Source organism: Bombus huntii, chromosome 5 (genome assembly GCF_024542735.1).
Source record: "Bombus huntii isolate Logan2020A chromosome 5, iyBomHunt1.1, whole genome shotgun sequence".
NCBI classification, from domain to species: domain Eukaryota; kingdom Metazoa; phylum Arthropoda; class Insecta; order Hymenoptera; family Apidae; genus Bombus; species Bombus huntii.
Genome location: NC_066242.1, coordinates 1,691,536 through 1,718,298, shown reverse-complemented (window position 1 = coordinate 1,718,298; position 26,763 = coordinate 1,691,536). Strand labels below are relative to the sequence as shown.

At 29.8% G+C, this 26,763-nt stretch overlaps 6 protein-coding genes across 20 annotated transcripts; 3 read left to right on the top strand and 3 right to left on the bottom strand.

Moving 5' to 3' along the window:
- On the bottom strand, window positions 1-2,528 carry LOC126865910 (N-alpha-acetyltransferase 30-like). The gene is made up of 3 exons (XM_050618872.1): window positions 1,958-2,528; window positions 1,695-1,873; window positions 1-1,473 (listed from the first exon to the last, which is right to left on the bottom strand). The coding sequence occupies exons 1-3, from the start codon at window positions 2,229-2,231 to the stop codon at window positions 1,156-1,158; spliced, it is 771 nt and encodes a 256-aa protein (XP_050474829.1). The 5' UTR covers window positions 2,232-2,528; the 3' UTR covers window positions 1-1,155.
- A 325-nt stretch (window positions 2,529-2,853) lies between these two features.
- Window positions 2,854-5,703, top strand: LOC126865913 (40S ribosomal protein S8). The gene is made up of 5 exons (XM_050618878.1): window positions 2,854-2,965; window positions 3,411-3,541; window positions 3,913-4,164; window positions 4,242-4,371; window positions 5,548-5,703. The coding sequence occupies exons 1-5, from the start codon at window positions 2,962-2,964 to the stop codon at window positions 5,655-5,657; spliced, it is 627 nt and encodes a 208-aa protein (XP_050474835.1). The 5' UTR covers window positions 2,854-2,961; the 3' UTR covers window positions 5,658-5,703.
- Window positions 5,704-7,298: 1,595 nt separating this feature from the next.
- On the top strand, window positions 7,299-15,130 carry LOC126866191 (uncharacterized). Of its 3 annotated transcripts, none has more exons than XM_050619502.1 (9): window positions 7,299-7,770; window positions 8,466-8,592; window positions 8,877-9,003; window positions 9,140-9,219; window positions 9,327-9,505; window positions 9,574-9,779; window positions 9,969-10,235; window positions 13,918-14,193; window positions 14,303-15,130. In XM_050619502.1, the coding sequence occupies exons 1-9, from the start codon at window positions 7,648-7,650 to the stop codon at window positions 14,526-14,528; spliced, it is 1,611 nt and encodes a 536-aa protein (XP_050475459.1). In that variant the 5' UTR covers window positions 7,299-7,647; the 3' UTR covers window positions 14,529-15,130. The 3 variants fall into 3 exon arrangements, with proteins under 3 accessions (XP_050475459.1, XP_050475461.1, XP_050475460.1); XM_050619504.1 differs by having other exon boundaries at window positions 7,300-7,770; window positions 13,921-14,193; XM_050619503.1 differs by having other exon boundaries at window positions 7,301-7,770; window positions 9,330-9,505.
- LOC126866190 (mini-chromosome maintenance complex-binding protein) lies at window positions 14,621-22,693 on the bottom strand. 5 transcript variants are annotated; one of them, XM_050619500.1, is made up of 11 exons: window positions 22,278-22,693; window positions 21,628-21,905; window positions 21,017-21,367; window positions 20,582-20,907; window positions 20,320-20,499; window positions 19,992-20,235; window positions 19,739-19,912; window positions 19,387-19,597; window positions 18,401-18,533; window positions 15,893-16,409; window positions 14,621-15,701 (listed from the first exon to the last, which is right to left on the bottom strand). In XM_050619500.1, exons 1-8 carry the CDS (start codon window positions 22,300-22,302, stop codon window positions 19,406-19,408), a joined length of 1,770 nt encoding a protein of 589 aa, XP_050475457.1. In that variant the 5' UTR covers window positions 22,303-22,693; the 3' UTR covers window positions 14,621-15,701; window positions 15,893-16,409; window positions 18,401-18,533; window positions 19,387-19,405. The 5 variants fall into 5 exon arrangements, with proteins under 5 accessions (XP_050475457.1, XP_050475456.1, XP_050475453.1 ...); XM_050619499.1 differs by having other exon boundaries at window positions 14,621-16,049; window positions 16,294-16,409; XM_050619496.1 differs by having other exon boundaries at window positions 14,621-16,409.
- LOC126866211 (protein FAM166B-like) lies at window positions 16,122-19,398 on the top strand. Of its 4 annotated transcripts, none has more exons than XM_050619543.1 (5): window positions 16,122-16,266; window positions 17,563-17,638; window positions 17,787-17,922; window positions 18,029-18,271; window positions 18,435-19,398. In XM_050619543.1, exons 1-5 carry the CDS (start codon window positions 16,193-16,195, stop codon window positions 18,662-18,664), a joined length of 759 nt encoding a protein of 252 aa, XP_050475500.1. In that variant the 5' UTR covers window positions 16,122-16,192; the 3' UTR covers window positions 18,665-19,398. The 4 variants fall into 4 exon arrangements, with proteins under 4 accessions (XP_050475500.1, XP_050475499.1, XP_050475501.1 ...); XM_050619542.1 differs by having other exon boundaries at window positions 17,760-17,922; XM_050619544.1 differs by lacking the exon at window positions 16,122-16,266 and adding an exon at window positions 16,409-16,721 and having other exon boundaries at window positions 17,760-17,922.
- A 42-nt stretch (window positions 22,694-22,735) lies between the features above and the next one.
- On the bottom strand, window positions 22,736-26,708 carry LOC126866174 (putative sodium-coupled neutral amino acid transporter 10). 6 transcript variants are annotated; one of them, XM_050619431.1, is made up of 7 exons: window positions 26,226-26,707; window positions 25,794-25,966; window positions 25,444-25,714; window positions 25,240-25,376; window positions 24,937-25,164; window positions 24,648-24,855; window positions 22,736-24,525 (listed from the first exon to the last, which is right to left on the bottom strand). In XM_050619431.1, the coding sequence occupies exons 3-7, from the start codon at window positions 25,697-25,699 to the stop codon at window positions 23,015-23,017; spliced, it is 2,340 nt and encodes a 779-aa protein (XP_050475388.1). In that variant the 5' UTR covers window positions 25,700-25,714; window positions 25,794-25,966; window positions 26,226-26,707; the 3' UTR covers window positions 22,736-23,014. The 6 variants fall into 6 exon arrangements, with proteins under 6 accessions (XP_050475388.1, XP_050475389.1, XP_050475391.1 ...); XM_050619432.1 differs by having other exon boundaries at window positions 26,496-26,707; XM_050619434.1 differs by having other exon boundaries at window positions 26,667-26,704.
- Between the last annotated feature and the right edge of the window lie 55 nt (window positions 26,709-26,763).

Genomic DNA, 26,763 nt, shown 5'->3' with positions numbered 1-26,763 from the left:
AACATTTAGATATTTTTATTAACATTTTTACATTCTTTTTTAATAGTTATATTATGATCTGTGCCTCGCATTTATTTTGTACAAAGCTGTAACATGTAGGGGAGACAGTAATAAATCTTGTTACACGTTAATCGCAACAAACGTCCTTAGTTCTTTCGGAATATTTTCATTTGGCAAATTGTAATTTTTCCCTTCATTCTTTGCACTCATGTTTACATATATTATGTATGTCGTGTGCATGCATAATACATACTGTATATATATACATATACACATTCATGTTATTATATTTATTATACGCAGAAATATTTAGCTGCAAATATTTTGTTGGTGTCAATCAAAATTAATATTAGCAAAACATTGCATTTTATCATTGCATTTTTTCATTGCATTTTATCATAGAAAGATATAATATCTCATACAATAAAAAGAGATGCGGGAATATTCGGAAATAATATCCATTGTATTGTTCAGTTCACACTTGAGCATCATAAGAGATAACAAATTTCTGTCAATTTTCCACAATTTACATTAAATTCATTCATTGATGTATCAACTTCCAAAGATTCTCATCATTTTATTATATCTTCTCAATTCACTTTGTTACCACATGGTATTAGATTTCTCGTAAGTGATACAAAAAAACATATTGTTTGTTTTCAGACATCATTTCACATTTTTCATCCTTTCACCTTCATTATCTTTTCTCACTGTAAAATTTTTAAGCTGTAATTGCATGCTACTTCAATGAACGTTAATGCCAAAAAGGATAATAAATTTCGATAATCAACGATCAACTACACAATTAAAATCACTAATGACCAATGACATATGAATTGATTTGTTATACTGTATCTTCCATATTAGTCGTACATATATTTGTTATATACTAGTGCATAAATGATATAACGTGATAATGTTATAAATATACTGTAATAAGGAAATTGATAATTGAACATAACATTAAATTACATGCGCTACGTATACTTATTTTTCCAGATACATATGTTATTGTTTTGTTTATACATTTTCAGATACAATCCCCTTGGCATTAATGTCCTATATTCCTGAACTTTACTGAACTTTGACGTCATATCTCTTCAATGTGTTAGAGTTAAATAGGTCTTTATTGAAATGTCAAGATATAGATGAATTTCATCTAAGCCATAGCTTCAATCGAAGAGCATCTACACCGTTTAAATAATATCGAAATAATCGCTTATCACGCACAAAACCAAGATTTTCGTACAAACGTAGTGCTGGACGATTAGTAATTTCTGTTTCTAAAACTACTTCGCCAGCATTATCTTCCACCATAGCTTGAATCGCTCTTCTTACTAGGTTTGAACCAATCTTTTGCTTTCGATATTTCACATCAACAGCTAACATTGCAATGTACCCACGTTTTATTACTTTTCTGTGGATGTCCAGCTTGCAGACAATGGCACCAACACATTCCTCACCATGTATTGCCTTGACGAACAAAAAGCAAGAATTTTTTGTAAATTCTACATACCTGCAAGACAAAGAAATTCGACCAAAGCTGGCTAACAGCTCTTTCTACTTGTCGATACTTTTTAATACCATGTTGACAACTTCTTAAATAGAATTATACAAAGATACACAATATTATGAAATATATGTTCCTACCAGCAATGTTTCAATACATTTGATTATTTCATAAATATACATACCAAGAAACATAATTTTGGCCAGTTATAAATGAAATATCTGTATGTATAAATAGAATATGGTTCGCTCAAGTCTTTTTGTATTAATTTCATAATATCAGGCATTTGGAGTTCACTTGTATAACTAACATATTGAATGTTATTATCCCTACTTTCCAATGACACTGTTTCTGCTAATGTACCTGAACATGCATAATTAGTAATCAATATAAAGGAATTTATAAAGGACAATTGATTGTTAAAAATTGAATGTTAATTTCTTGTACCATGTTGGTTTAAATGACTAGTTTCCATAGATTCAGATTGTGGAAGATTAACTATGCTGGTAATTCTTTCAGAAGAATTACAAATACCATTAACTAGAGGTATTCCATTTCTATGTGATTCTTCATATATTTCAGTTGTTTTCAGACTAAGTCGAGATGTAATGTCCAAAGTAGCAATATCTGTTAAAGAATTTTCATTCTTTTCTTCAATGCTACTTTGATCACCCTCTGATTCATTTCCATCCACTACACTCTTCGTTTTAAGCTTTTCCATCTTTAATTTTTTGTTAATATTTTTATTTTCTATATATCTGAATTTCTTTTCTCAAAGCATACAATTTCAGTACAGGGTTTTAAAGATGACAATTTCTACTTTTTTATACAATATATCCCTATGACATCAGTATTTCCAAATGACACACTAGCTTTTCAAACGAATTTTCATAATTACGCCGAGTTAAACGATTTCTTTATTTTTAATGTTATTTCCATATACAGAACGCCAATTTAGCTCTTCAATCGACGGACACCATATTGAATTTTCTGCGATGACCACTAACGACACAAACATAAACAATGCGCGAATAGCAACCATATCATATGTACTATTGTGCCATCATTTTCATTACCTTTAATCATAAATAAAAAATGTAATCAATACTATTTAAATATTAAATTCTGCACACTTCCATTTTCACTTATGAAATATTCATAGCAATAATTTTTACAAAGTTCATGTTAATATAAATAAAATCTGATTGATTCTAAATAAGTACGGATTAGATGACAAAAATAGTGTCATTTAAAAATTAAGAATAAAATGACGAAATTAATATCGATATACTCTTTTTCTTGTTATTTATTTATTATTTATACATTTCATACATATCTCGTTTCGATGTTCCAAGAGGGCGCCCGTGTTCTTGAAAACGCCGGAAGTGGATAGAAGTCTACTACTATCTACTAATATCAGGAACGTTTAAGGTTCTTTTTGATGTACCACGATGGGTAAGTTGTTTGGCTAGATATGGGTTTTGTTTTTATCGATTTGAATCAGTATCTTTGACATTAAAATTATTATTGAATAACCATTAATCATTTATAAAAACACCAATTTCTTTTATTTGGATATATATTACTTTCATAAATATAACTTAAATGGTTAAAAATGTTTGATATATCGCCAGCTTTTGTAATTTCACTATTTTAATCAACTTTTCTTTATAATCTACTTTATTTTTGCTTAATTATATATTTATCATAGTTTTCATTTACTGATTTTAAGTTTATTGTGTTTAAGATAAGTATACATATATGTCTTTAACGTTTTTCATTCTTGTGTTGTTTATTAAGTTGGAACTATATTATGTTATGTTGTCAGTAGTATCTCTATATATATAAAATGTTCCTTATGTATTTTACTATATATATAAATATTTATTTGGTATTACAGGTATCTCTCGTGATCATTGGCATAAGAGACGAGCAACTGGTGGTAAAAGAAAACCACTCCGCAAGAAGAGGAAATTCGAATTAGGACGTCCAGCTGCAAACACAAAACTTGGAACTCAACGTATTCATACGGTATTATTAAACAATCCTTTATCATGAAATTCTATATTTTATTTATCGTTGTCAGAAGCAAAAGATAGCTGTTTTATGAATTTCATAATTTATCAGAAACAAAGCATAATAAATCTACTGATATATATTATCTATTATGCAATATATTCACTTTTAAAAAGTATAAAGGTGTTTCTGTATAAAGATATATGGTTTCCTTTTCTTTTGACAATTAGTGTAGCAATATAGAAACATAAAGTGATGACGATCTTTACCTACTCTGAATATTGTGCTGATTTATATCCCACAGCGTACTGATTGGAATTAGTATATTATATATTATTTATTTGTTACTAAACAATCATAATCATCTATATTCATATGTAAATTAGGTACGTACAAGAGGTGGTAACAAAAAATATAGAGCCCTTCGTTTAGATACAGGAAATTTTTCATGGGGTTCTGAATGTACTACAAGAAAAACACGTATTATTGATGTAGTTTATAATGCATCAAACAATGAATTGGTGAGAACTAAAACTCTTGTAAAGAATGCAATTGTTACCATAGATGCAACACCTTTCAGACAATGGTATGAAGCTCATTATGTTTTACCATTGGGTCGTAAACGAGGTGCTAAATTGGTAAGTGAGTAGACACTTTTTTTTATTTATGTCATTAACAATTAATGATCTGACAAATTAATAAATGTTCAAAATAGACTGAAGCTGAAGAAGAAGTTTTAAATAAAAAACGCTCAAAAAAAGCAGAATCTAAGTACAAAGCGAGACAGCGATTTGCTAAAGTCGAGCCTGCTTTAGAAGAACAGTTTGCTACAGGACGCGTCCTTGGTAAGCAAAATATTTTAACAAACAAATTATTCCGTACAATATATTGTATAAATTAATTTTTCAGCACGCATATGCGAATATCGCAAATGTAGGTTGAACTTCGTTTCGAGACACAAAAGTAGTTCACATTGTGAAATACTTTATAATATACAAAAAAAATGACAAATTCGTTGTGTCCCAAAACGAAATTTAGCTCAATTTTATCATCTCTAATATTGCTAGTTTAAATTTGTTTACATTATTGCTTTGTAATGTAATTATTAAGATTTACTCTCTATTTATATCCATACAAAATGTTTCACGCAATTCAATGGCTATAGTTATATGATTCAAACATTTCAAAGGCATTTTTATTTTTCTAAATTGAGCTATACTTTGCTTTGCATCTCAATTGACACGTTTTGTTATTTCCTATAAAAAAATGTTGGATTGTGTCTGAAATTAGTTCAATAGATATTTTATCTTTAGTTATGTAGAACTTTGAAAGATAAAGAAAAACGAGAAAAGACATAATGCAATACTCTTGTGCTTGTTTTTCTTATCTTTCATATGATAAGTCCCTAGTTAAAATATCTTTTGAATAACTTTGGACAGTTTTCGACCAAAATGCCTTAACATTGTCATCCGTATAAATTTATTAATATCCTTAAGCAATAACCGTCGATTTTTGGTAACAAATTTCAAGTTCATAAACTTTACGTAAAGGTTTACCTTGTGTTGGACATCAACGTTGTATCACCAGACACTAACATTTAGCCTGCACAACACGTTCGTGTCACCGGATGTAAAAGTGTTAATACTTTTTGTAGAAAGTAATAAAACGTGTATCAATTAGTTGATTCAATCGATTTGATTGATACAATTTAAAAGTAGCAATGACTTTGAAATCTCCAAAACGTTTAGATTTTCGGAATAAAAATACGTACCTCATGCATTGTGTATAAAACCACTTAATTTTGCTTTATTTTCATAATAGTGAATAGTAATAAGAAGTCTTTTGACTTCTACCAGATTCATATAAGTTGGCCTCACTGCGTGAAACATCACAAATAACTTTGTATAAGGAAATGTTACATTCTTTGCGTTTAGTAACACGCGCATCATATGTTGCTTAAATACTAAAACAAAGGAAACACTTATGAATTTTGAGTCATCAAATTTAAATTTTGATTTCAGCTTGTATATCAAGTAGACCTGGACAATGCGGTCGAGCGGATGGTTATATACTTGAAGGAAAAGAACTTGAATTTTATATGAGAAAAATTAAAAGCAAGAAAGCTAAATAAAATGTATAACTACAACAAGAAAATAAAATAATCTTTATGTAAGAAATGATACAAGTAATAGTAAATAACCAGTATATTCCTCGTACATATTTAAATTTTTATCAAACTATTTAATTATAATATCATACCGACTATGGTATTTAATATATTATATATGGTTTGCAAATGTAATACATATGCCGAGCTAGAAAAAACTGTTAATCGATTGTAGTTAATAGAATAATTATACATTGCTTTTAAAGTCTGAAGTATTCGAAATAAAACTTCGCAAGCTATTAACTGTACAAAAATTAAAAATATTTTTCTACACCACTTCAAAATTGACGCTGTACATGTCAAATGATAATTGAGTTCCTTACATGTGCCTCCATGCACAAGATCGCTACTTCTTATATATATACTTTGTGTATTGATTAACTTCTCGAATACGATGTGCTCACGATATATACAGATCTCGAAACTCCCGTGGTGAGGGTAAAGATCTCGGTAATTGGACAATGTTGGTCAATTTATCTGCAATATGGCGCTTCAATCGAAAAGTTAGGATTCGTCATGTAACGCCATCGTATAGAAATAACTCGGACTCGATTGTCTTTACCTCTCTCTTTCTCCTTAATGTGGTTACATATTTGATTCATGGCGAACGAAGTAGCAGAGGATATAAAAAAAAGCGGCACCATAATAATAATAATAGCAGAGAAGGAATTTTCTCACTGATAATACAAATCAATTTTTGTCTTATATGTATGATTATTATAATTTTATTATTATTATTTTATATTTAATTAATATCTAATAAATATTATATAACATAAATATTCTTTTCGTTATTAATAACCTTTATAAACCCTAAAATTATACTATAATTTTATTTCTTCAGCACAAAATTTAACAATAATATAATATTTGAAACGTTTCAATCATGAACAATATTTTGTGAATGATAGTATTTACATATGTATATTACAGATAGTGTTAATAGTTACAATATTTAATGAATTAGAAAAACTAAAAACAAATTTACTTTCTGATAAATGTTATATATTTCATATACGCCATATAATGTACGTCAAATATAAAAGTGTTAAATACATATGTGTAGATATTTGATTTGAAAGTTGTAATTTTATTAAATTTTTTGTTGCAAATAATAATATGTACATATTTAATAAAGGTGCATAATTAATATTCATTTTTAATTAAAATGAAATATTGTAAATGTATTTACTTTAAATAAATGGTGAAAAATTATGGAAAAAAGCTTAGTCTAGTCATGGAGTAAACTCAATGGTTTAGTTCATATTCTTTATCTTGAATGTTTTCATCAAGAGTGACGTTAGATACAAAATTCTAACTTCTCGATTGCGACGTTCGATTTGTAAAGGACAACTCTTGACATTAAAAGCCTCCTCCCTTCCAGTGGTGGTTCAGACCTGTGTATAAAACCGTGATTGCGCTATACAGAGCGCTGCAAACTTTGCTTTTACAAACATAGAAATATATACATATATATCTGTGCTTACAAATGAAGTGAGGTTGTCATGACCGATCTGAAGTGAACTCTTTCTAACATTTGTTCCTGTTTAACTCTTTCTCCGCTAGATGGAGCAGTTTTCCTAGAACTTTCCTAATTTCCACATGCCCTTCGACAAAGGAATTTGCATCTTCAATCGTAGTCATTGCACAGCTGATCTTGTAGTGTCGTTTACGGTTTACAGTAATATTTTTTTTTGTGTTTATATTGTTACTCATGAAAAATTGATTGTAACAGAACATTACGGGTATTTAAAAGTTTATTTTGTAATTGTTGATAATAATATTTTACCGTTCTTTCAACATGGTGACGCATTCAAGAAAAATGTATTGAGAGCAAGTTAGTCAGTAATATTGAATGGGTGGGAAACATATCGACAAAGTACACAGAAATAAAGATCGTGTGAATAATTTGTTTTGGTGTTGAGTTTCATTTCTTGAACTATAGTTAGCGGGTATGGTATATTTGTCAGATACCTGGGGTATGGGAGAAACAAAATCGCAGTGCCACAATACAAATAGTAGTTCCTCCTTTCTGCAGGAGAATGATGAAGTTGCGTTACTACCGCTTAAGAATCAGGTAAGATGATAATTTATCTCATTGGTGTGTACTATTTTCTTTGAATAAAATAACGTCTGAAATATTCTTTTCGTCATTTGTTTTTTATTGTTTCACTTTTCAGTCGCACTATACATAGTGTTGATTCTTGGCGTGAACAATTTTTGATTTTGCTTGATTTTATGGTAAATCACATCAAACTGTTTAGTTGGTGTGTGTGTATATATATATATATATATATATATATATATATATATATATATATATATATATATATATATATATATATATATATATATATATATATATATATGTATTGTTTCCTATCTTCATAATTCTATATTATATTTAATTAAAATATTAAACTTTTTGCATTATATAAATTTATGTTTAGAGATATATGTATATGTCTGTGTAAATGTAATTTGTAATGAAACATCACATTGTTTTTGTTTTCATTTCATTTTATTTGCAGGAAGAACAGTAATAATATTAAAAGAATGGAAGTAAATTAACAGCTGCATTATTTATAGTGACTTGTAGTTTAATTATAAAATTTTATTACATATTTTTCAAATTACATATAATCTTACAAGTTACACGAATATTTAATCAATGCATATGGTATTTTACTAGTTTTATTGCATACATTTAGAAACTAATTGTATATTATGGACAACATTTAATCCCATAATAAAGCAATAACTTTTTTATAGGTTGGTGGACATACCAGATTGCTATTACTCAATCAGAATACTATTTGTAAACCATTAAACTGCAGAGAACTTGACTTTTATCAAAACATTCCACAAGACATTCAAATTTTTGTTCCAAAATTTAAAGGTAAAATAACTTTATTGTTTCCTATCTTTATAATTCTATATTATATTTAATTAAAATATTAAACTTTTTGCATTATATAAATTTGTGTTTAGAGATAAGAAATATGTTTGTCTAAACCAAATGAATTGTACAATTAAATCTTTATGATAAAAGTATAAAATTGAAACAATTTAAAATGAATTAAGATAGTTCTGTAGACATATATTTTTACCTGACATATAGTGGTAATCAGTAGTAGAAAGTAGGAGTTTTAATAATTTAATGTTATTTTTTCAATGTTTCAGGTGTTTTACAAGCTTCTAACAGCAGTGAGGTTACATTAGACAAACGTTATAGCCCAAGCTTTAGAGAACAAGATAATAATAGACAGGGACACAATTCAAGTAAAAGAAAGAGAGAAGATGTATTAAGGTTTGTGTTTGAATGATTTTTAATAAATTGTATTGAAGTTGCATTATATAAATGAATGCATAGAATACTTTTAGGTTGTTGAGGCAACAAAAAAAAATGAAAATAAATTTTATGTATCATAATCTTTTTGTTGTAGAATGAAAATTCATCGTGACAACACATTAGGAGGGGTATTAAAACCAGAAATGCATTTGGAAAATGCATCAAACAGACAGTGTATGTACAATATGCAATTTGTCAAATTTCAGAGAAAAGAATGATGCAGTGTAAAAGATGTGCCCTTTGTAAATTACTTTTTTTCTTTCTATTTTTCTATACAAAAGCAGATTTTCTTTTACTGGAAAATATAACATCACAATACATCCATCCGTGTATATTGGATCTGAAAATGGGGACCAGGCAACATGGTGATGATGCATCTGCCGAAAAACGTAGTAAACAAATTGCAAAGTGTGCTGCTAGTACATCAGCCTCGTTAGGTGTTAGACTATGTGGAATGCAGGTTTGTTGTAGTATTTACCTTAAAATCTGTACAATATCAAATACTAATATAAATAATGTATATTACAGGTTTATCAAGCTGATACCAATCATTATGTAAAAAGAGATAAATACTGGGGCAGGGAGTTAAATGAAGAAGGTTTTAAAGCAGCGTTGTATAGATTCTTTCATAATGGCTTTTATTTACGAACGTTAGTCATCGAAAAAGTGGTATCACGATTAGAACAATTACGGCGTGCGATTGAAAGGCAAAGCAGCTACAGATTTTATTCGTGGTAAATTTTCTCAAATATACTACTGGAATATTTTCAAGAACTTTATTTTACATACAAATATATATGAATTCAATCACACAAATCGTTCGGATATTTGAAATTTTATAATTTAAAAATCAATCGAAAATGTGATATTTTAATATATGATATTTAATATATTAGAAATATTCTCTTTTAAATTTGTTTCAGTTCATTGTTAGTCGTTTACGAAGGTTATCAAAAGGATTTTTCGGGATTCGGCCATTCATCGTCTGCATTACAGATGAATGAAGACTCAATCAGTTCTACCTTCGTTAACGATGATCCTCATACGTCTGATGGTTGTTACGACGGGGATATAAATAACAGTTCCCCAGATTGTAATGTTACTATGGAAAAGGAAATCAGCCAAACGAGTACTTTGCGCAGGGGATTTGCTGAAGAGACCAAACGTATCGCCAGTTTTTACCCTACAAGGTTTGTGATCGACTCTTTTTTGCTCATTAGCGTGTATACATTGTCGTTGATATTTATGAATAAAAAATTATTGCTCGTTCCATCTTGATTTGCTATAAATATTAATATTCGTAAATTATTATTTCTTAATGCGTACAATAAAACTTTTTCAGACAATACATAGACTTGAAATTAACGTGAGTGTACTTCGATACATATGACACACGATTTGATTACGATTTTCTTGAAATCTATTTGCAATAAAAGGCGATTCAATATGGAACGAACTAAATTAAATTCCTAACGTTGTGATGCTGTTAAGATTTGATGGCAGAGTAATTTTCAGGTGCAATATTTCTTTATACGCTTTTATTTATTTATTTATTTATTGAGTAATTTATTCATTCATTTATTGATTTATTAGCATATTTGCTGTTTTTATGTATTGTTTTGGTGTATTACAACACTAGGAATATAATAGATTCTTTCTTTTTTTGTTTCGAATATTATAATTAGATAATAATTGAACATAGAACATAAACATTCTGATTTAATACGTTTAACCCTCCGATATATGTATGTATTAAGTAGAAGTCGAAACATGCGCGTTATCTGGTGAAGTATGTAATTATAAGATATCGGATTACGCGCGTATTTCATTCGATACATCTTTTGATATTTCGTCTGAATCACGTCATACTTGTATATTACTTTCCTTTTCTTCTTTTTTCTTCTTTTCTTTCCTTCTCTCTTTCCCTTTTTTGCGCTACTTTTCCTCCTTTAAATAAATAGTGCATTAAAACTTGTACCATTCTCGAAGTAATCAAAGGAGATCAATTGTATTTCATTAAATTTAAAGTAACCTGCATATAACAGGATGTTAGTAATTCTGTAAATATATTCTAAAATTGAAGGTATAACATACTCCATCAGAAAATTGGAGGGTTAGTTATTATGACGATTCTAATGTATTCGAATTGTTTATTTCAATTACATGTTGTTAAAAATCGGTTTAGAGAAAATATCGCACGTTCAGTGCCTTAGTGTATTAATATTTGATGTTTTCAACGATTAAGTCTATCGTATGTAGTGTAACGTTAAAAGTAGTTTCTGTGTGAACAATTAGATCATTACATGCATATACGTAAAAGTATCTATAAAGTATCTTAATAATATAAAAGAGACTTTTTGGTGAATTCTCATTCATTTCTTACTACTAGTATGTATTTACATACGACTGATGCTCTGTTTTTTAATGTATTTCTATTAATCATTGAAGCTGGCGTAAGACCAATTTGTATTCGAGTCGCTGAAATTAATAAATTGAATGCTTAGATACCTTAGAATTGATCCAAATTCTATGTATCTTGGAAAAATTGGAGGAACTTATCAGTGAAGAGTAGAAATCATAAACTACCTTTTATGGTATTGTTACACTAACAAACTGACAGTGTGATATTTTCGTTATTTAAGCATGTATATTTCTGTGTACCATCACTTTTTAGAAAACTGCTCTTTATTACGGCCGAACTATAATAAAGCGCGGCAATACCAGTTCCTAATCGAGCCCGATCAGTTTCTTACTAGGGGAGGATCAGAGCTGAAAATGGTGGATTTCAAAATCCTTTCGTAGGTATATTGTTGCTCAAGAGTAGAGTAAAAGCTCTACAAAAGTTATTAGGAGCAAATATTTAAACATTAAAATCAAAGGAGTTAAAGGGATATTTACATTGTATTGCATATATATATGTATGTGTATACGTATACGTATATGTATACAAAGAATATTTCATAAGATGTGTAGCGTATTAATGAAATAGACTTCTTAACCTGAACTGAATCATTCTCTGCGTTTTAAATCCAATTCACTTTTAAACAAACTCTCAGATGCATTTTAGGACTGATTATGATGCATCGCGTTTTGATATCTTTAATAACTTGCATCTACAATGTACATGTTCACTTGTCTTCTGTATTTTATATGTTACATTTTTCATATAATTATCGAGGAATATGATAAAGTGTCGTAAGAAAACTATGTGTGTAATTTTCAGACACATTAGATGGCTAGACATAGCCGAGAATAGTTTAAATACATATTATCGTAGTCAATTTCGTTGATCGATGAACCGATGATACGATTAGTCGTTGTTCAGAATTGATAACATCAAGAATCTTCTTATTTAGTTTTATTTGATCGATCTTTTATTTTTATTTTTCGATAGTGTTGTAACTTATTTTACCGTTACATTCTCAGCCCGCATATATGTATACGTAGCACATATACGTGCGTGTGTGTTCACTTTTCAACAGTTCATGAGTATATTTCCATAATTTAAGTTGATTTAGCTTCACATTTTGTAGTAAACGAAATCAAATATACAAGACGTTCAGTAAGTGGTGAATTTTGTTACATGAAAACTAAATTTATACAAATTGCACGTTTAATTTATCTTTTCAAGTTTAAAATATGTATGTATATGTGTAAAAAAGAGCTACTATATATATAGTACGTACACACGCACATTGTTCCTTTTATTTTATGGTATAAACTGAAGGAGACGAATTACCAGTTATAGATACGTTATTATAGAAAGGTTAAATAATGAAATTTCCAAAACTATATTATCATTATTTTCTTACGAAATTAACTTTATTTATTTAACAATTAACAAATTGTAAAAATAATATACTTGGATGCTTTTATAAAAAAATGCAAATTAAATGACATAAAATTAAGATATTAGATTTGGAAGTCGTAAATTCTCTTATAAGATGTAGTAGCATCCCAAGGTATTCACACATAGAACGCACAGTAAAATAAACGAAAAATTTCTGATTTTACCATAAAATAAAAAAGAAATTTCCTGAAAGGTATTACCATTTACTTTGCATCCTGTATATTAAGATATAAACATTCTCTTTTACTCGACAATATATGACCCACAGGGCCTGCATGCCCGCTACGGTTGGGGCAGTAAAAGGGTTATTAATAGATGGTAAGAGGTCATATACATTGTACCATGTGAGATCTAATGATGGGGCTGTGTCAAAACTTCGTTGTATTTCCTCGATAAATAGAATTGAATCTACAAATTGTCTAATCATTAAGTAAAGTTCCTAAAACAGAATGAAATTTTAGATTATTCATATAATTAAGATTTCTTTTATTTCTATTATTATTATTATTCAAAGTATTTCCAAAGTCAATGTGAAGAACAAGATTTCGTGCTATCCTGTTTAGTTAACTTGTGTTTTAATTACTTTTAGTTTCTTTCGACATGATTAAATAGCCGATGTATATTACGCATTTATTACGTATATTTTTATGATTTTACTTGATGAAAATTGAGTAATAATTGTACAAAAGATGGAAAAAATAATAGGACATGATATGCGACGTTTGTTGTATTAATTCCATTGATCAAGGAAGGTTAACCGATCATTCGGTTTTATTGCACTTACTATAAACTTAATAATAATTGTAGGGTAAAAATTTACGATGAAAAATAAATATTACGTGTATAGTGTATTTACATATATGAAGATCGCGTGTTCAATATTGAGAAATTGCGAATTTTTTGCGCGGCCCATATTATATATTTTAATAATTTCAATATTAGACAATATTTGAAGAGAGACAAATGAATCAAGCAATAATTAAGTTAATACGTTCTATGCGATGATCCACTGACAATCCCAGCAGCGAGGAGACAGTTTTCGTCGAATCTGCGGACAGCTTGATCGACAGGGTGCTTCATTCTCCGAGATACGAACAGTGGATGCTTTACGGCACCAGAAACGATGAATTTTATTTTGGACAAAGCTCGGACAATGAGACGCAAGATACTAGTTCCGATACAGAAATTACGTCGGATTCTGGATCACAGTGGCAAAGACGCGGACATCGGTTATTTCACATTTACAAGAGGGACGAGAGAATAGAAGGGGAACTTGAATGTGCCAATATGTCAAACAGGTATTAAGAATGATTAAATATTCGATATGTATGAATTTATCAAGCTGCCAAATCGACAGCGTTTACAATTATTAAACGGAAACAAATGATATTTAAATTTACTTCATAGATATACCTCGTATCCTTATCGATCGAAGAAGATGAAACAGAAGTCTCAGGAAGCACGGGTCGATGTAAGAATGATCGACTTTGCACACACGACTTTTGTTCATGGTTCTACCGTGGCCTGTAACTCGTCTCCTACTCCTATGGTGTACCAAGGCCCGGACTGTGGTTTTCTAACTGGTCTCGACAGCTTAAAACGACTTCTCCTTGAAATTTTGACCGAAGATTAATTCATAAACACTCGACCAATATCTATCTATTCCGTCTTTATGTGTAAAGAGTTGAAAGAAATGCGTTGAAAACAACTAAAAGATTGGTGACGAAACTTTGATTATTAAACTTGATTGATTTCTATGAGATCGATCTGTACATATGTATTTCCAACGTATGTAATTTTAAGTAACAAAGTTCCACTCTAAGTATACGAGCGAAGTAAGCGCGTAGAGCTAACGAGTGTACGATAGCAGTAAGATATGCGACAACGAACTAAAATCACAGAGTATTATTTAATTCACATGAATAAATATATTCATGTGTGTATATATACATATGTGTATGTGCGTGCGTGTATGTGTACATAGCTCGTATATTTTGCGTGAGAGTTATACTGTTACAACATATGTACATATAATTCTTAATACACAAAATTTAAAAAGAGCTACTTTTAATAAATCGTGTACTTGTATTCTTGTTTCTTTTCAATTTAGTAAGATTGCACAGTTTGTAAATTGCTAAATAATTGTATTGGACGGGAATTCTATCGACATTTTCTATCGATGTTTGTACAAATTATGTGACAAAAAATAAATCATTTAAATGATTTGATGGCGTAGCCTGTCACGCAGTCTATAATTTTTATAAGCTAAATAACGGCTCATTCCCGATACAGTCTTCGATCTATTGCTAAATCATTTTCATATTAAAATTGGTGATAATTTGCTGCGCGACGATTGCGAGATCTTTTACTTTCTCGACATTTCTTAACCGATCGATCATGGCAGAGTCAAATGGTCTTTCTTTTACTTTTCCCCACCTCCTGCGCGTATCGATCTTCTTGAAGGTAACGGAGTTGTGTTACTCCTAGGAAACCATTGCCTGGTACTAAATCGTATCCAGTTATCGATGAAACGCGAAAGGAAAACGGTAACACGCGAAACGCTTTTCGTTTACGATTGTAAAATAGAGGTTTCACAGTGTGTTTCTTTGCTAATATATATATTGTAAAATCTTATCGTTGGGCAGTTTTCATTCGTTTCAACAAAGATTCAAATTTATTTCGTGAACTTTGATTATCGTGGTTTATAAAACAATTTTTTGAATTATACTAAAGACAAAGCTGTCGAGGATCTATTCGATGAAAACATAGCTTTGAAAATCCTTCCAATCCTTTCTTTTCTTTCTTCCTTCCTTGAAATCATAACAGAGTAAAGAAGTAACTAACGCAGTAACTAAATAACGATAACTAAACGATACATTTGTAACATATATCGTTGCTTGGTGTATAATGTTCAGAAACAAAATTATATTATAATAAATTAGAAACACTAACTATATTCAAGTAACCAAGAATTATCATATAAGAAAGGACTTTTACTCAATTATAACGTGCATAGCACACTCTGCGATATGCAGTATACAGCTTTTAATATATATATACGTATACATGCATATACGTTCCTTCTGTACGAGTAGCGCGACTTTCGTATTACTGATTGCATTTTCGTTCGCGTTTAGATTTTATTACAAATGAACTGCAAAGAAATTCTACGTTATAAAAAGTTTCGATCGAAAAGTGTGAATGCCGAAAGAAAGGGATGAAAGCAATGGAAGCGATGGAGGCGTTGATCTAACACGATAATTTGAACACATTACGTTTAAAAAGCTTGGTCGGAAAATGGTCTTCGATTCAGTATCCGAAGAACAGAGAAAACAATTTTTTAGAGAGAGTTATGCCGCTCACTTGCCTGGGTAAGATCCGACGAGTCATATGCATACCTGTGAGAATAATACCGATGTTATATCCGATGACGTATCGCGTAATTTAAGAATCATCTTTTTCTCTTTGGTCCCCCGTTTCAAGATGGTATCGAATTTCCACCTGCGGCAAACACCTGCATCACCATCGAACAGCATTAATTGAATTTGCAACGTTTACCATTTACGCTAAATATTTCCTGGTAGCACCGTTTATTTTTGGTTGCGCAACACGCACGTTACAGCACGGCTTTTCAAGATACATACAAACAAACGCGCTGTTAAGCTTGAACCCGGTTGCAATGGTTTTACAAAAGAGGAACTTTAACGTTGTGCTTTAGAATAAAAGAACTATTTATATCGCTGCTTCGATGCATTAGATAAAAGGAAGAACAAGCTTCAGGAAAGAAATTGAACGTAACTTTGGTTTTCCAGGATAATCGTCCACGGTAGGTAATTAAACCACAACGTGCATATCACCTCATCCCTTTCTCGCGAAATATCTCTACCCGTCTATCGTTCTATTGACAATTGTAACCAAAATATGATACATGATAACAAGAACAATACCTGAAAATTGTCTATTGTGAAAAATGTTTCGATATTAGTGCCATGCTTCGATCGTTGCATATCAATTATAATAGTAAGCTAGAATATCAATGACAGGTACTTTACTAAAGGAAATACTATTACAGAAGCAATCAAGTATCCAATAAGTGGACTTGTATGCGATAAGCAATTACCGATCTTAATGCACATGTATCAAATAAAACACTTCGCTTAAGCACTGCTTATCCTACTACCAAATAATTTATTTACTTTTACGCGGATCGATCCATTGATCAACCTATTCGAGCCGATTTACATCACATACTTGCATTTATATATATAGAATTTTTACGTGAAACGATAAACAATCAATCTATCGATGAGGAAAAGATAGCTCGTTTGATCGATGATTTGAAATGTGACGTTCAAAGAAGAGAAATACAACAATTGTAACTAAGTACATGTAACATACGTGTATTGTACATACAATGTTTCTGATACGATTGTTGTCACGTTTCGCCGATCACCGCAAGGACAAATAGGACGGATAGGCTTGGCTCGGGTCAACTTAAATTTAATGATTTTGATGGCACATATGCGCATTGCGTGCCTAATGATCAACCGCAACAAGTTCGTTGTTACGTGGAATAAAATTTCTATATATTCATTTATTTATATATACCTTCTGCGCCTGATAATTTTATTATGAATACATTATACTTTGTTCAATCATACTTTCAGCTATACCGGACACTGTCCCACCCTTAAATTTCGAGTTGGAAAACGATTCGGTGCGTGCACTCAAGAAATTATGAAGGTAAGAGCATACAAGTAATACATAAGCATTTGATTCTGCATTGAGAGAAAAAGAGAAAAGCAACAAAACAAAATCTTTATAAAGTTAATTAAAGTTTCCACGAGCGTATTGCATCATGCAGGAATTACTTCAAAAGAAAATTCTCAAGACAGGACCTTACAGACCCATCTCCGAGAAGAACACAAATGAAAACACGACGATTATTTACGAGAAAGATACCAGCACAGATTGGAAAAGAGAAACGCATTTCTTCAAAGCACCACCGTACATTTTGGGATATACTGGTAAGTATATTATAGACCGGTAACTGTATTATAGATTGAGATACTATTTTATCATATTATATCGTTTTATAAAAGTAAATTAATATACTTAATCGTTTACTTGTAGGATACATTCCTGGGTTTAATAGTAGTTATGGTTTATCGTTTATGAGAGCCGTGGAAGAAGGTGCCAGAGAATGGCGCGAAAATCAAATTAAATTAAGAGCTCATAGAGATCTTATGCAACCTAAGGTCGAAAAAAGCACTATCTCTAGACACTTTTTATTTCGACCGCGAGCCGATGATATAGATATACCAATTGATCATGATCACGATTTTAATCACGATAAAAATCGATTAACCACGTTTCGTACGTAACATGTACTTCCATATGAACTTCATTGTAAATTTTCTTTTCAACTTCATTGTAAACCTCCTTGTAAAGGATCTCATAAAGTATGAGATCAGTCGTAAACATTAGATGAAACATCTTAATCACCTTGAAATGAAAGATAAGAACGTTATTCTTACAGATTATGAAGTTTCTCCTGAAAGACCACCGATTGTAGGCTATACCGGTCATATTCCAGGCTTTAAGGGAGAAGTTGCACTTTCGAAAAGATATGCACAGGCTGCGAAGAAGGGATTGGAATTAGTTCGAAAAGAACGCGAACATAGACTCGGTAAATTAAGAGACACTAATACGGTACAGAAAGCATTAAATGTGTCCCGTTTCAATGAAATTGATCTCGCCGGAGCCTGATTTTTGGAATTCATCAAATTTTTAATAACACAACATTTAATATACATATAAATTAACAATCTTCTTTAACTTAACTATATAACTTCCATCTGATTAGAACTATTTCATGAAATATAATTTACCTTTTTAATCTATTTTCATTTTTAAGACGCAGGTAACGGACGAAAATCCAAATAAAATTATTAATAATTTTTATCTCGACTTTCGTTCCTTTCTTGCATTTTTCTTTTCTTTATTATAAGAAGAAGGAAACATAAGTGCATCTACAATCTTTTTTAATTCTAATTTCCTTAATATTTCGATCAAAAGCAGATCGAGATATTTTACTTGTATTTTTTAAAAATAAATTAATCAACATTTGAATCAAGGAATTCTTGAAAATATTTTTTAACTAGAAATATTTTTTAAGAATAAGTTATGGAGAAAGTAAAAAATAATGCTATTTCCATTTACAAAGCATAAAGAAGCATTATCTCACATTTGAAATGGAATTTAGCAAACGTGTAAATTATTATGTACAGTAGATGTTCGAATGTTACTTGTAGGACACACACAGGTGTACACGCAATGCAAATCTTTCAATCTATTACATGTGTGCCATACTTTGATAAATTATTAGGTTCGAGTATTAAAAAATTTGATATTGAAAAAATTATTTATTAAGATGTACAAAAGAACAATAAATTTCCGTATGTAAAAATATAATAAACGAATATGTTTACCTTTACTTTTAATTAACAGTTAAGTTTCTTTTTTCCCCGGTAATCTATTTAATCTTTCTATTTCCATTTGGAATGCCTTTTTCCAATATTCTATAGTTAAAGTATTCGATCCATATGATAAAGATAATAATCTAGCCAACACCATTAATAAGTGTAAATGATCAGCGTTTTTGTTTTTCTGGTTCCATTGTATGAAATCATTCTGAATTTCCTACAAGAAAAAATAATCATATATGTTATATTATGATATATATTTATTGTACACATGTACATATATGAAATATATTATAAAACAAAATATGAAAAATTGCTGGAATAAATTATATGATTTAAAATAATATCTTATAAATACCTTTATAACATCTTCATCGTTAAGTTCAAATTTCGTATCTCGAATAGTTTCTAAATACTGTCGAATATTTATCAATCTATTTTCATCTTTCAAATACTGTTCAGCGATTTTTATTATTTGAGGATAAACGCTTTCTGATTCTGAATCTACTTTTAGTAGGACTTGGGTTTGACACTAGAATGAACGTATATTACTTATTGTTCATAAAAATATGAATGAATATGAAATGCTTTTAGTAAAAATTCTTTCATACAGGGATAAAAGATTTAGCTTCTGATAAAATTAAGACTGGAATATCCGTTTCGTATTCTATTTTATAAAATTCAAAATCATATGTAACTTTTTGAAAGTTAATCAAGTCGCAAATCGCATTGTAATTTTCTCGTCCGGCCTGTGTAATTTGACCAGTAGTTAGTCCTGTTTCATCTATTACGAGATGTGTATTGTCGCTAAGTTGGAGTACTCCGCTGGTTAGCCTATTACACTCGTAATCTTTCCTGATAACAACGCAAGTATCTTAAATTATATAGTGTAAAACTCTGTCAGGAAAAGGGTTTATATTTGATAAAGTATTTACTTACTTTGGCAACAATGTCAAATTGTTTAAATTTTCTAATGTGATTTCTAACAAGTAACTTTTCTTGATGAATAGAGTTAAAAATTTATATAAATACTTTGGAAATTCCTTGCATTTAGTCACAGAAAAGTGTGTTATATTTAGCGGATAAGTACCAAGACAGAAGTAATCCCTTTTCATGTAACTAAAATGAAATAATGCTTTAAAAAATGACTTATGAGTAATTCTTTCCTTCATAAAGAAATAAAAACATTAAATAAGTTTACACTGATGAAAGTAAATGACAAATTAAGTAATCTGCAGCCAGATGATCCCCAAATAAAAGTTGACTTAGTATTAAGTGAAGATCGCTTCTTATTAATTCTGCATTAGATATCACTTGAGGAACAATCGTCATATCTTGTTTAGTTGAATGGATTATTTTTATAGCATGTAATCGTGGAACAAGAGATACTGGTGGATGGTGCACAGTTATCTCAGCTTCTGTCATAGTTTCATCTGAATCGTGAGCAATATTTAAAAGAGGATCCAGAGATATAAAACCTATTATTTCAATAACTTGATTCAGTTTTAAAGTCATATCTTCGTATATCTGTAATTTATATATTAAAAGATATGTTAAACAATTTTAAACATTTATATACTATTTAAAAATCATTAATATTATATAAAAAAATAAATGTTCAAAATTCATTAATAACCTTTACAATGCAAGCTTTACCATCATCCATAGGAAATGGAAAATTTAATATATATTCCTTTGAAAATGCATTTTGTTGCCTTGTATTACTCTTCATTGTTTCCATTTTTTCATTATTATCGATTGGTGACATTCTTCCTTTTTTTTGTATTAATTCCAAATAGTTTGTAGTCTCACTATTATCCTTGTCTAAACTCCTTTTATGATTATTAATGGATCTTATACTTGAATAATGTGACTGTTCATATGTTTCCTTTGCCCAATCATTTAAACCAGGAGTTGATATCACAATACATGTATGTCTTTCTGAATTTTGATTCTTTTCCGATTCCAACAAAATCGTTTCGTGTGGCTAAGAAACATAAACAAATCATAATGTTTTAAGTAAACAAAGTATTAAATATCTATTCATTTTGAAATATTCGTGTTAAAAATAAAATGATGTAGGCAGTTTTATACATGAGATAAGCTGTTCTTTTCACATCCCACACCTGAAACTGCCATATTTACTATCGGCCCCATATCAATCTTAAATACACATATAATTTGAATATGGACAAAACAAAATGTGTGGAAAGGCCTTATGAAATGAAACTTTAATCAAATAATCACCCAACATTTTGCAGAATCTGTATACATCCCACATTTTATCTGGTATGTTTCAGTTTGAGTATTTTTGACTTCATACACTTGTAAGTAATATTCAGGATTGTGCATATCTTGAATCATTCCTTTAAATCTGACCAATTGACCATCCCTGAATGCATGAACAGGGGCATTATTTAGTAAGGGAATTTCTTTTAAAGCATCTAGATTTTCCAAGATCGCATTACAATTCGATTTATTTGCGATAAAATACTCTGGTGTCCAATCCGTTATTTTAGCCAAAGCTAAAAGACGAAGTAAATGCTATTATGTTCTGTATTCTTCAAATAACTTCATTCGAGACTAATTTACTAAATATACTAGCACATACATAATAAATATTTCTTAATACAAATAAAGAAACATTTACTCACAAATCATTATGAGGCTATGCAAGTACTAGCGTAGTATCAAAGTTTTATTGCAATGTATCACAAACAAATCCCGAATAATCTTCGAAAACAACAAAATATACATAAGTAAATAAAAATAAACTTGCGCAAAAATATAGTGTGCTGACAAATATTCAAAATCAAACTCTATCGAAAATAGGTCGATAAACGAAATATGTAAGTACATATAATGTAAGTAAATACAAATTTAACAATAGCACTTGCGTCTTTTTACACTGTAGAGTTCCATTTCTCACCGGTACGCAATAGTACGGTACGATTCAGACGAGTGCTAGATACGTCCATATGCCACATGAGGCAATGTCGCACGATCGCACAATTCCCCCCACGCCGTATACCGGCGCATTTCTCCCGCCAAGAGCACCGAAGACGATGAGTGCTGATAGTGTAGCCGTTCGGCACAAGAGCCCCTTACTCTTAGTGTCCATTTTTTAGTAAAATTTCGTCCATATAAGCATTGACGATCTCCTTACCCATTTTTAATAATAGCTCTGATAATAGATTATTATCAACTCGCCGAAACGATAGCTTGATATACAAATCAACAAGTTATGATAGAAATTATAAATATCAAAATTACATACAACAAAAAACTTCAATATTTACAATATTTCTAGCAATGGAAGTAATTAATGTTAATATAAGTGGAAAATATCATGTGATTCAATGTAAAAATATATTTATAATTTCAATTATTCACTGATTACATAGGAGAATAATGATATGTACAATAATATGCAATGTGGCTATATAATATAAATAACATTTAGCAATATTGAAATTATCCGTTTCATCTGTTTTGGATATGTACTTTATGAATAGAACAAAATGGAACAATAACAAAGTAAGATTGTACTAACTGCTAATTAGCATTAAAAAAATTAAATTCTGCTGCATATTTTATATCTAATCGAATTATATCTAATCAGGTCTCCAAAAATTTAGATATTATAATCTTCACCGATATTCACGAATTTTAAATCCCTCTGTTTCAATTTAACATATTCTCCTCTTATGGGAATGTTCGAATCGATTGAAACTGCGTTTCCAAATTCTTGTTCTGACAAATATATATTAGTTTTAATCAATGATGTTTTAGCTGTATCATTTTCGGAAGAATTCTGGTTTGTTTTGTTCTTTAATTCATTTATTAAATTTCCCTCAACTTTTTCATTTCCTTTAAAACATTCTTCGCGATTATCCTTAGTGGTGAAATTTTTTATTAGATATTCAGATTCATTTGAGATATCACTTGTGACTTTGGTATTAGTTTCTTCTATTCTTATATTAATTTCTCGCTTTTCACGTTCATGATTCTCTAAAATATCTCTACGAATTAGTTGAACGGTTCCCTCGGACTTATGTTCTTCTAACGAATTCTCTACATTTGTTTGATTTCGCATTTTTAATGCGATTGGTAAGGAATATTGATACTGTAAATTTTCTAACTTTACATTTGACTTTCCTTGTAAATTAGAAATTATATTGCTAAAATTATTTTTATTATAGTCAGTTTTACTATTGTTTAGTCTTAAGTCATCAGTGGAAATAGATCTTTGTAATACTCGTTTTGTCAAAGCATTCAAGATAGGTCCTTTAAGTAATTTTTTTGAATTATTAGGACTCACTCCTACTTCCTTAAGCTTTTTATTATTTAACTTGTTGTCAAATAGCATTTGGTATGTATCCAATTGAATATTTTGCCTTTTATTCATGTTTTCATTGTTAGAAAGAGCTGACTTAAAAGTTTTATTATTGATATTTTCCCTTTGGTTTTTGGAGGATTCATTTTCGTTACTATTACTTATGATTGTAGAATTCATTTTTGCTTGTATGACAGATTTTCCACTAAGAACCTTTAAATCATTTTTACCTTTTTTATATTCCTCTGTATCTTTTTGCTTCTGCCTCTCAATTTCTTGTTTTTGTTCTTTAAGATCTTTTAATATTTCTTTCTGCTCTTCCACCATTTGCAGTTGTTCTTGTTTGTGTTTTTCTAAAGTTTTTCTAAGTTTTTCATGTCTTTCTGCAACTAACATGTTGGCAGCCTCTGCGTAAGCAGCTAGTTCTGAATCTTCTTTTTTAATTGCATCAGAATTTATAAGACTATAGTGTTTTCTTTTATCTATAAAACTTTCTTTCTTCTTCATGAGATTAATTTCTTCCTTATCTTCAGTGGCAACTTTTGTTGTTATTATAATATCATTTTTTACTAAATTGTTTGATTCTTTATGAAAATCTGTATCTACCCTTTTTATTTGATCAACTATTTTTTTAATAACTGGAGCAAAAGTAACTAATATATTGTCAATAGACTTTTGTGTTTCTACTATTGACTTTTCTGTAATAACAATACGTTCAACTGGTATTGGCGGTTCTTGTCGCATATCATTTGCTTGCAGATTTAAAGAATTCTCAGGAACATTTAAGCCTGATAACTGACTCATTTCCTCTGAAAATTATGAATGTAATTATTATCACAATATTATTGCTACTACTATCATCACTGCCATTACTATTGTTACTGATATCACTATATATTTCAATTTTAAGCTAATAATAACTATATAGTACCCTTAATATTTGGAAGAACTTCAGGATTATTAGGAACATTTGCTATTGCATTAATATTATCCTTATTTAAGTTTAATGGTATATTATTTATTTGATTAGCAGGATTGTTTGTTGGTGTTAATATCTTTATATTAGTAGATTCTTCTAACGCATACAAATTTGCATATGTGCTCAGAATCATAATACAGATACCAACAAACATGATTACCTAGAAATGCATCGACAAGGAAATATTAAAGAGAAATAATTAGAAAATAATATAATTTTTGTATTTGCTTAATCATCTCACTTGAGCTAATAATCTCTCATTAGTATGTTTGCTACTAATGGATATGAAGAATATTGCTGGAAATATCAAGCAAATCATTACACCAATGGTAGATCCTACTAAACCAAGAACAAATTCAATATTTGGTATTAGAATGCCAGTTATCAGAGAAACAGTTACAATTATGATAGTAAGACATCTAAATCTTGTTTCTGGCAAATAATTTATAGAGGGTTCATGAGCATACACCTGTAAGAAGTTATATATGAAATATTTAAATTTATTACCTCATTATTATAATATACTGCTATAATTAATACAAACCCTGCGAAATAAAAGAGAGTTTAGACTTGCACGGCATGGAAATATGACTAGAGGAAAACTAAATGCAATTGAAAACACAAATCCCATTTTAATCATTTCAGATGACAAACTGGGTTCAAAGCTCATTAATATATTGCCTGTAAATTTAATAATGGATAAGTAAGATATATGAAGAAAGGATGTTTAATTTAAAACAACAAATACCTGTAAATGGCTGTGTGCAAAATGCAATATAACCAAAGAATCCAACACAAAGATATACAATAGTACATATATTTAATGCACCTCGTACAACTTCGTTCATTTTCTCTAAAGATACATTTGGTATAGTTTCATAGATTTCAAATAGTTGGGTTTGACAAAATAAAGCCATAGAAAAGATAGGTATGCATTGAAGTATACCAGATGGTCTCCAATAATATACGTGTTCATACCAATCTCCAGCAAAAATATGCTGCATAGATTCTGTTATTATCTATGAAAAAGATAAAAAATGTAATGAATTAACATTGAATTGTTTTTATAACAAATAATATCAATTGCAAATTATTTACCTTTAATACAAGACAAAGATAAAAGATAATGGTAGCAGTACAAAGAGTAGACAAACTGTCAATATTCCTAAGCAATCCCAAGGGTAAAACTATGAAAATGCTTGTTGTTATAAGTAAACTAGTCCTAATATCCTCTGGTTTCTTATCTATCACTTTTCTCACAATTTGTGGTCCTAAATCACCCATAATAACAAAGAAAGCAATACATGTTCCCACAAGAAAACCAATGATAAATAATTCCACTAAAAATTTGCCCATATGACCAAACGCATGGAAAGCCAAAAGTTCAAAATTTCGTCTTCTAGACATCACAGCTGATTTAATAAGAAAATGACAAGCAAGTCTAGACAAAGTACTACTCAATATCAAGACTACAATAGCTAAAACAATACCGCATTGCTTGAAACAAAATGGCATTGCAAGAACGCTTACTCCAATGATGCTGTTTGCAAGAGTCATAACATGTGGCATTTGAGAAATCATTTTGGTGGTTTTTATATTTTTTTAGTAAACCTACGCAGTTTCTATATCCTTAGTCGTCAGAATCTATGTTTTGTCTAGCATTAAACTTTTCTTTTTCAAATCAATATTTTCAACAAATAGAAATGTTATAATATTTAATGGATACTCAAAGACTCTATAATGCGTATAAATAATAATTATTCACGCATTCTTTTCAAATGCTTTTAAAATATAAAATACCCTGATTATGAGGTTAGATTTATCATTCCGTTAACCAGCAATATATAACCAACAGTATTACATGTAAAACAAATAATGTAATTTATTATCATGTTGGACGTATCAAAATCGTGATACGAAGGTCACGCTTTTGATAAAACACAATTTTTTATAGTGACAGTTGGAAAATACCACCGAGCGTTCTGTTGACCACTCAAAACTACCACCATTTTGACTCGACAAGTTCTATCAAGCATGCTCTATTAATCTGTGTTTATCACACGGAAAA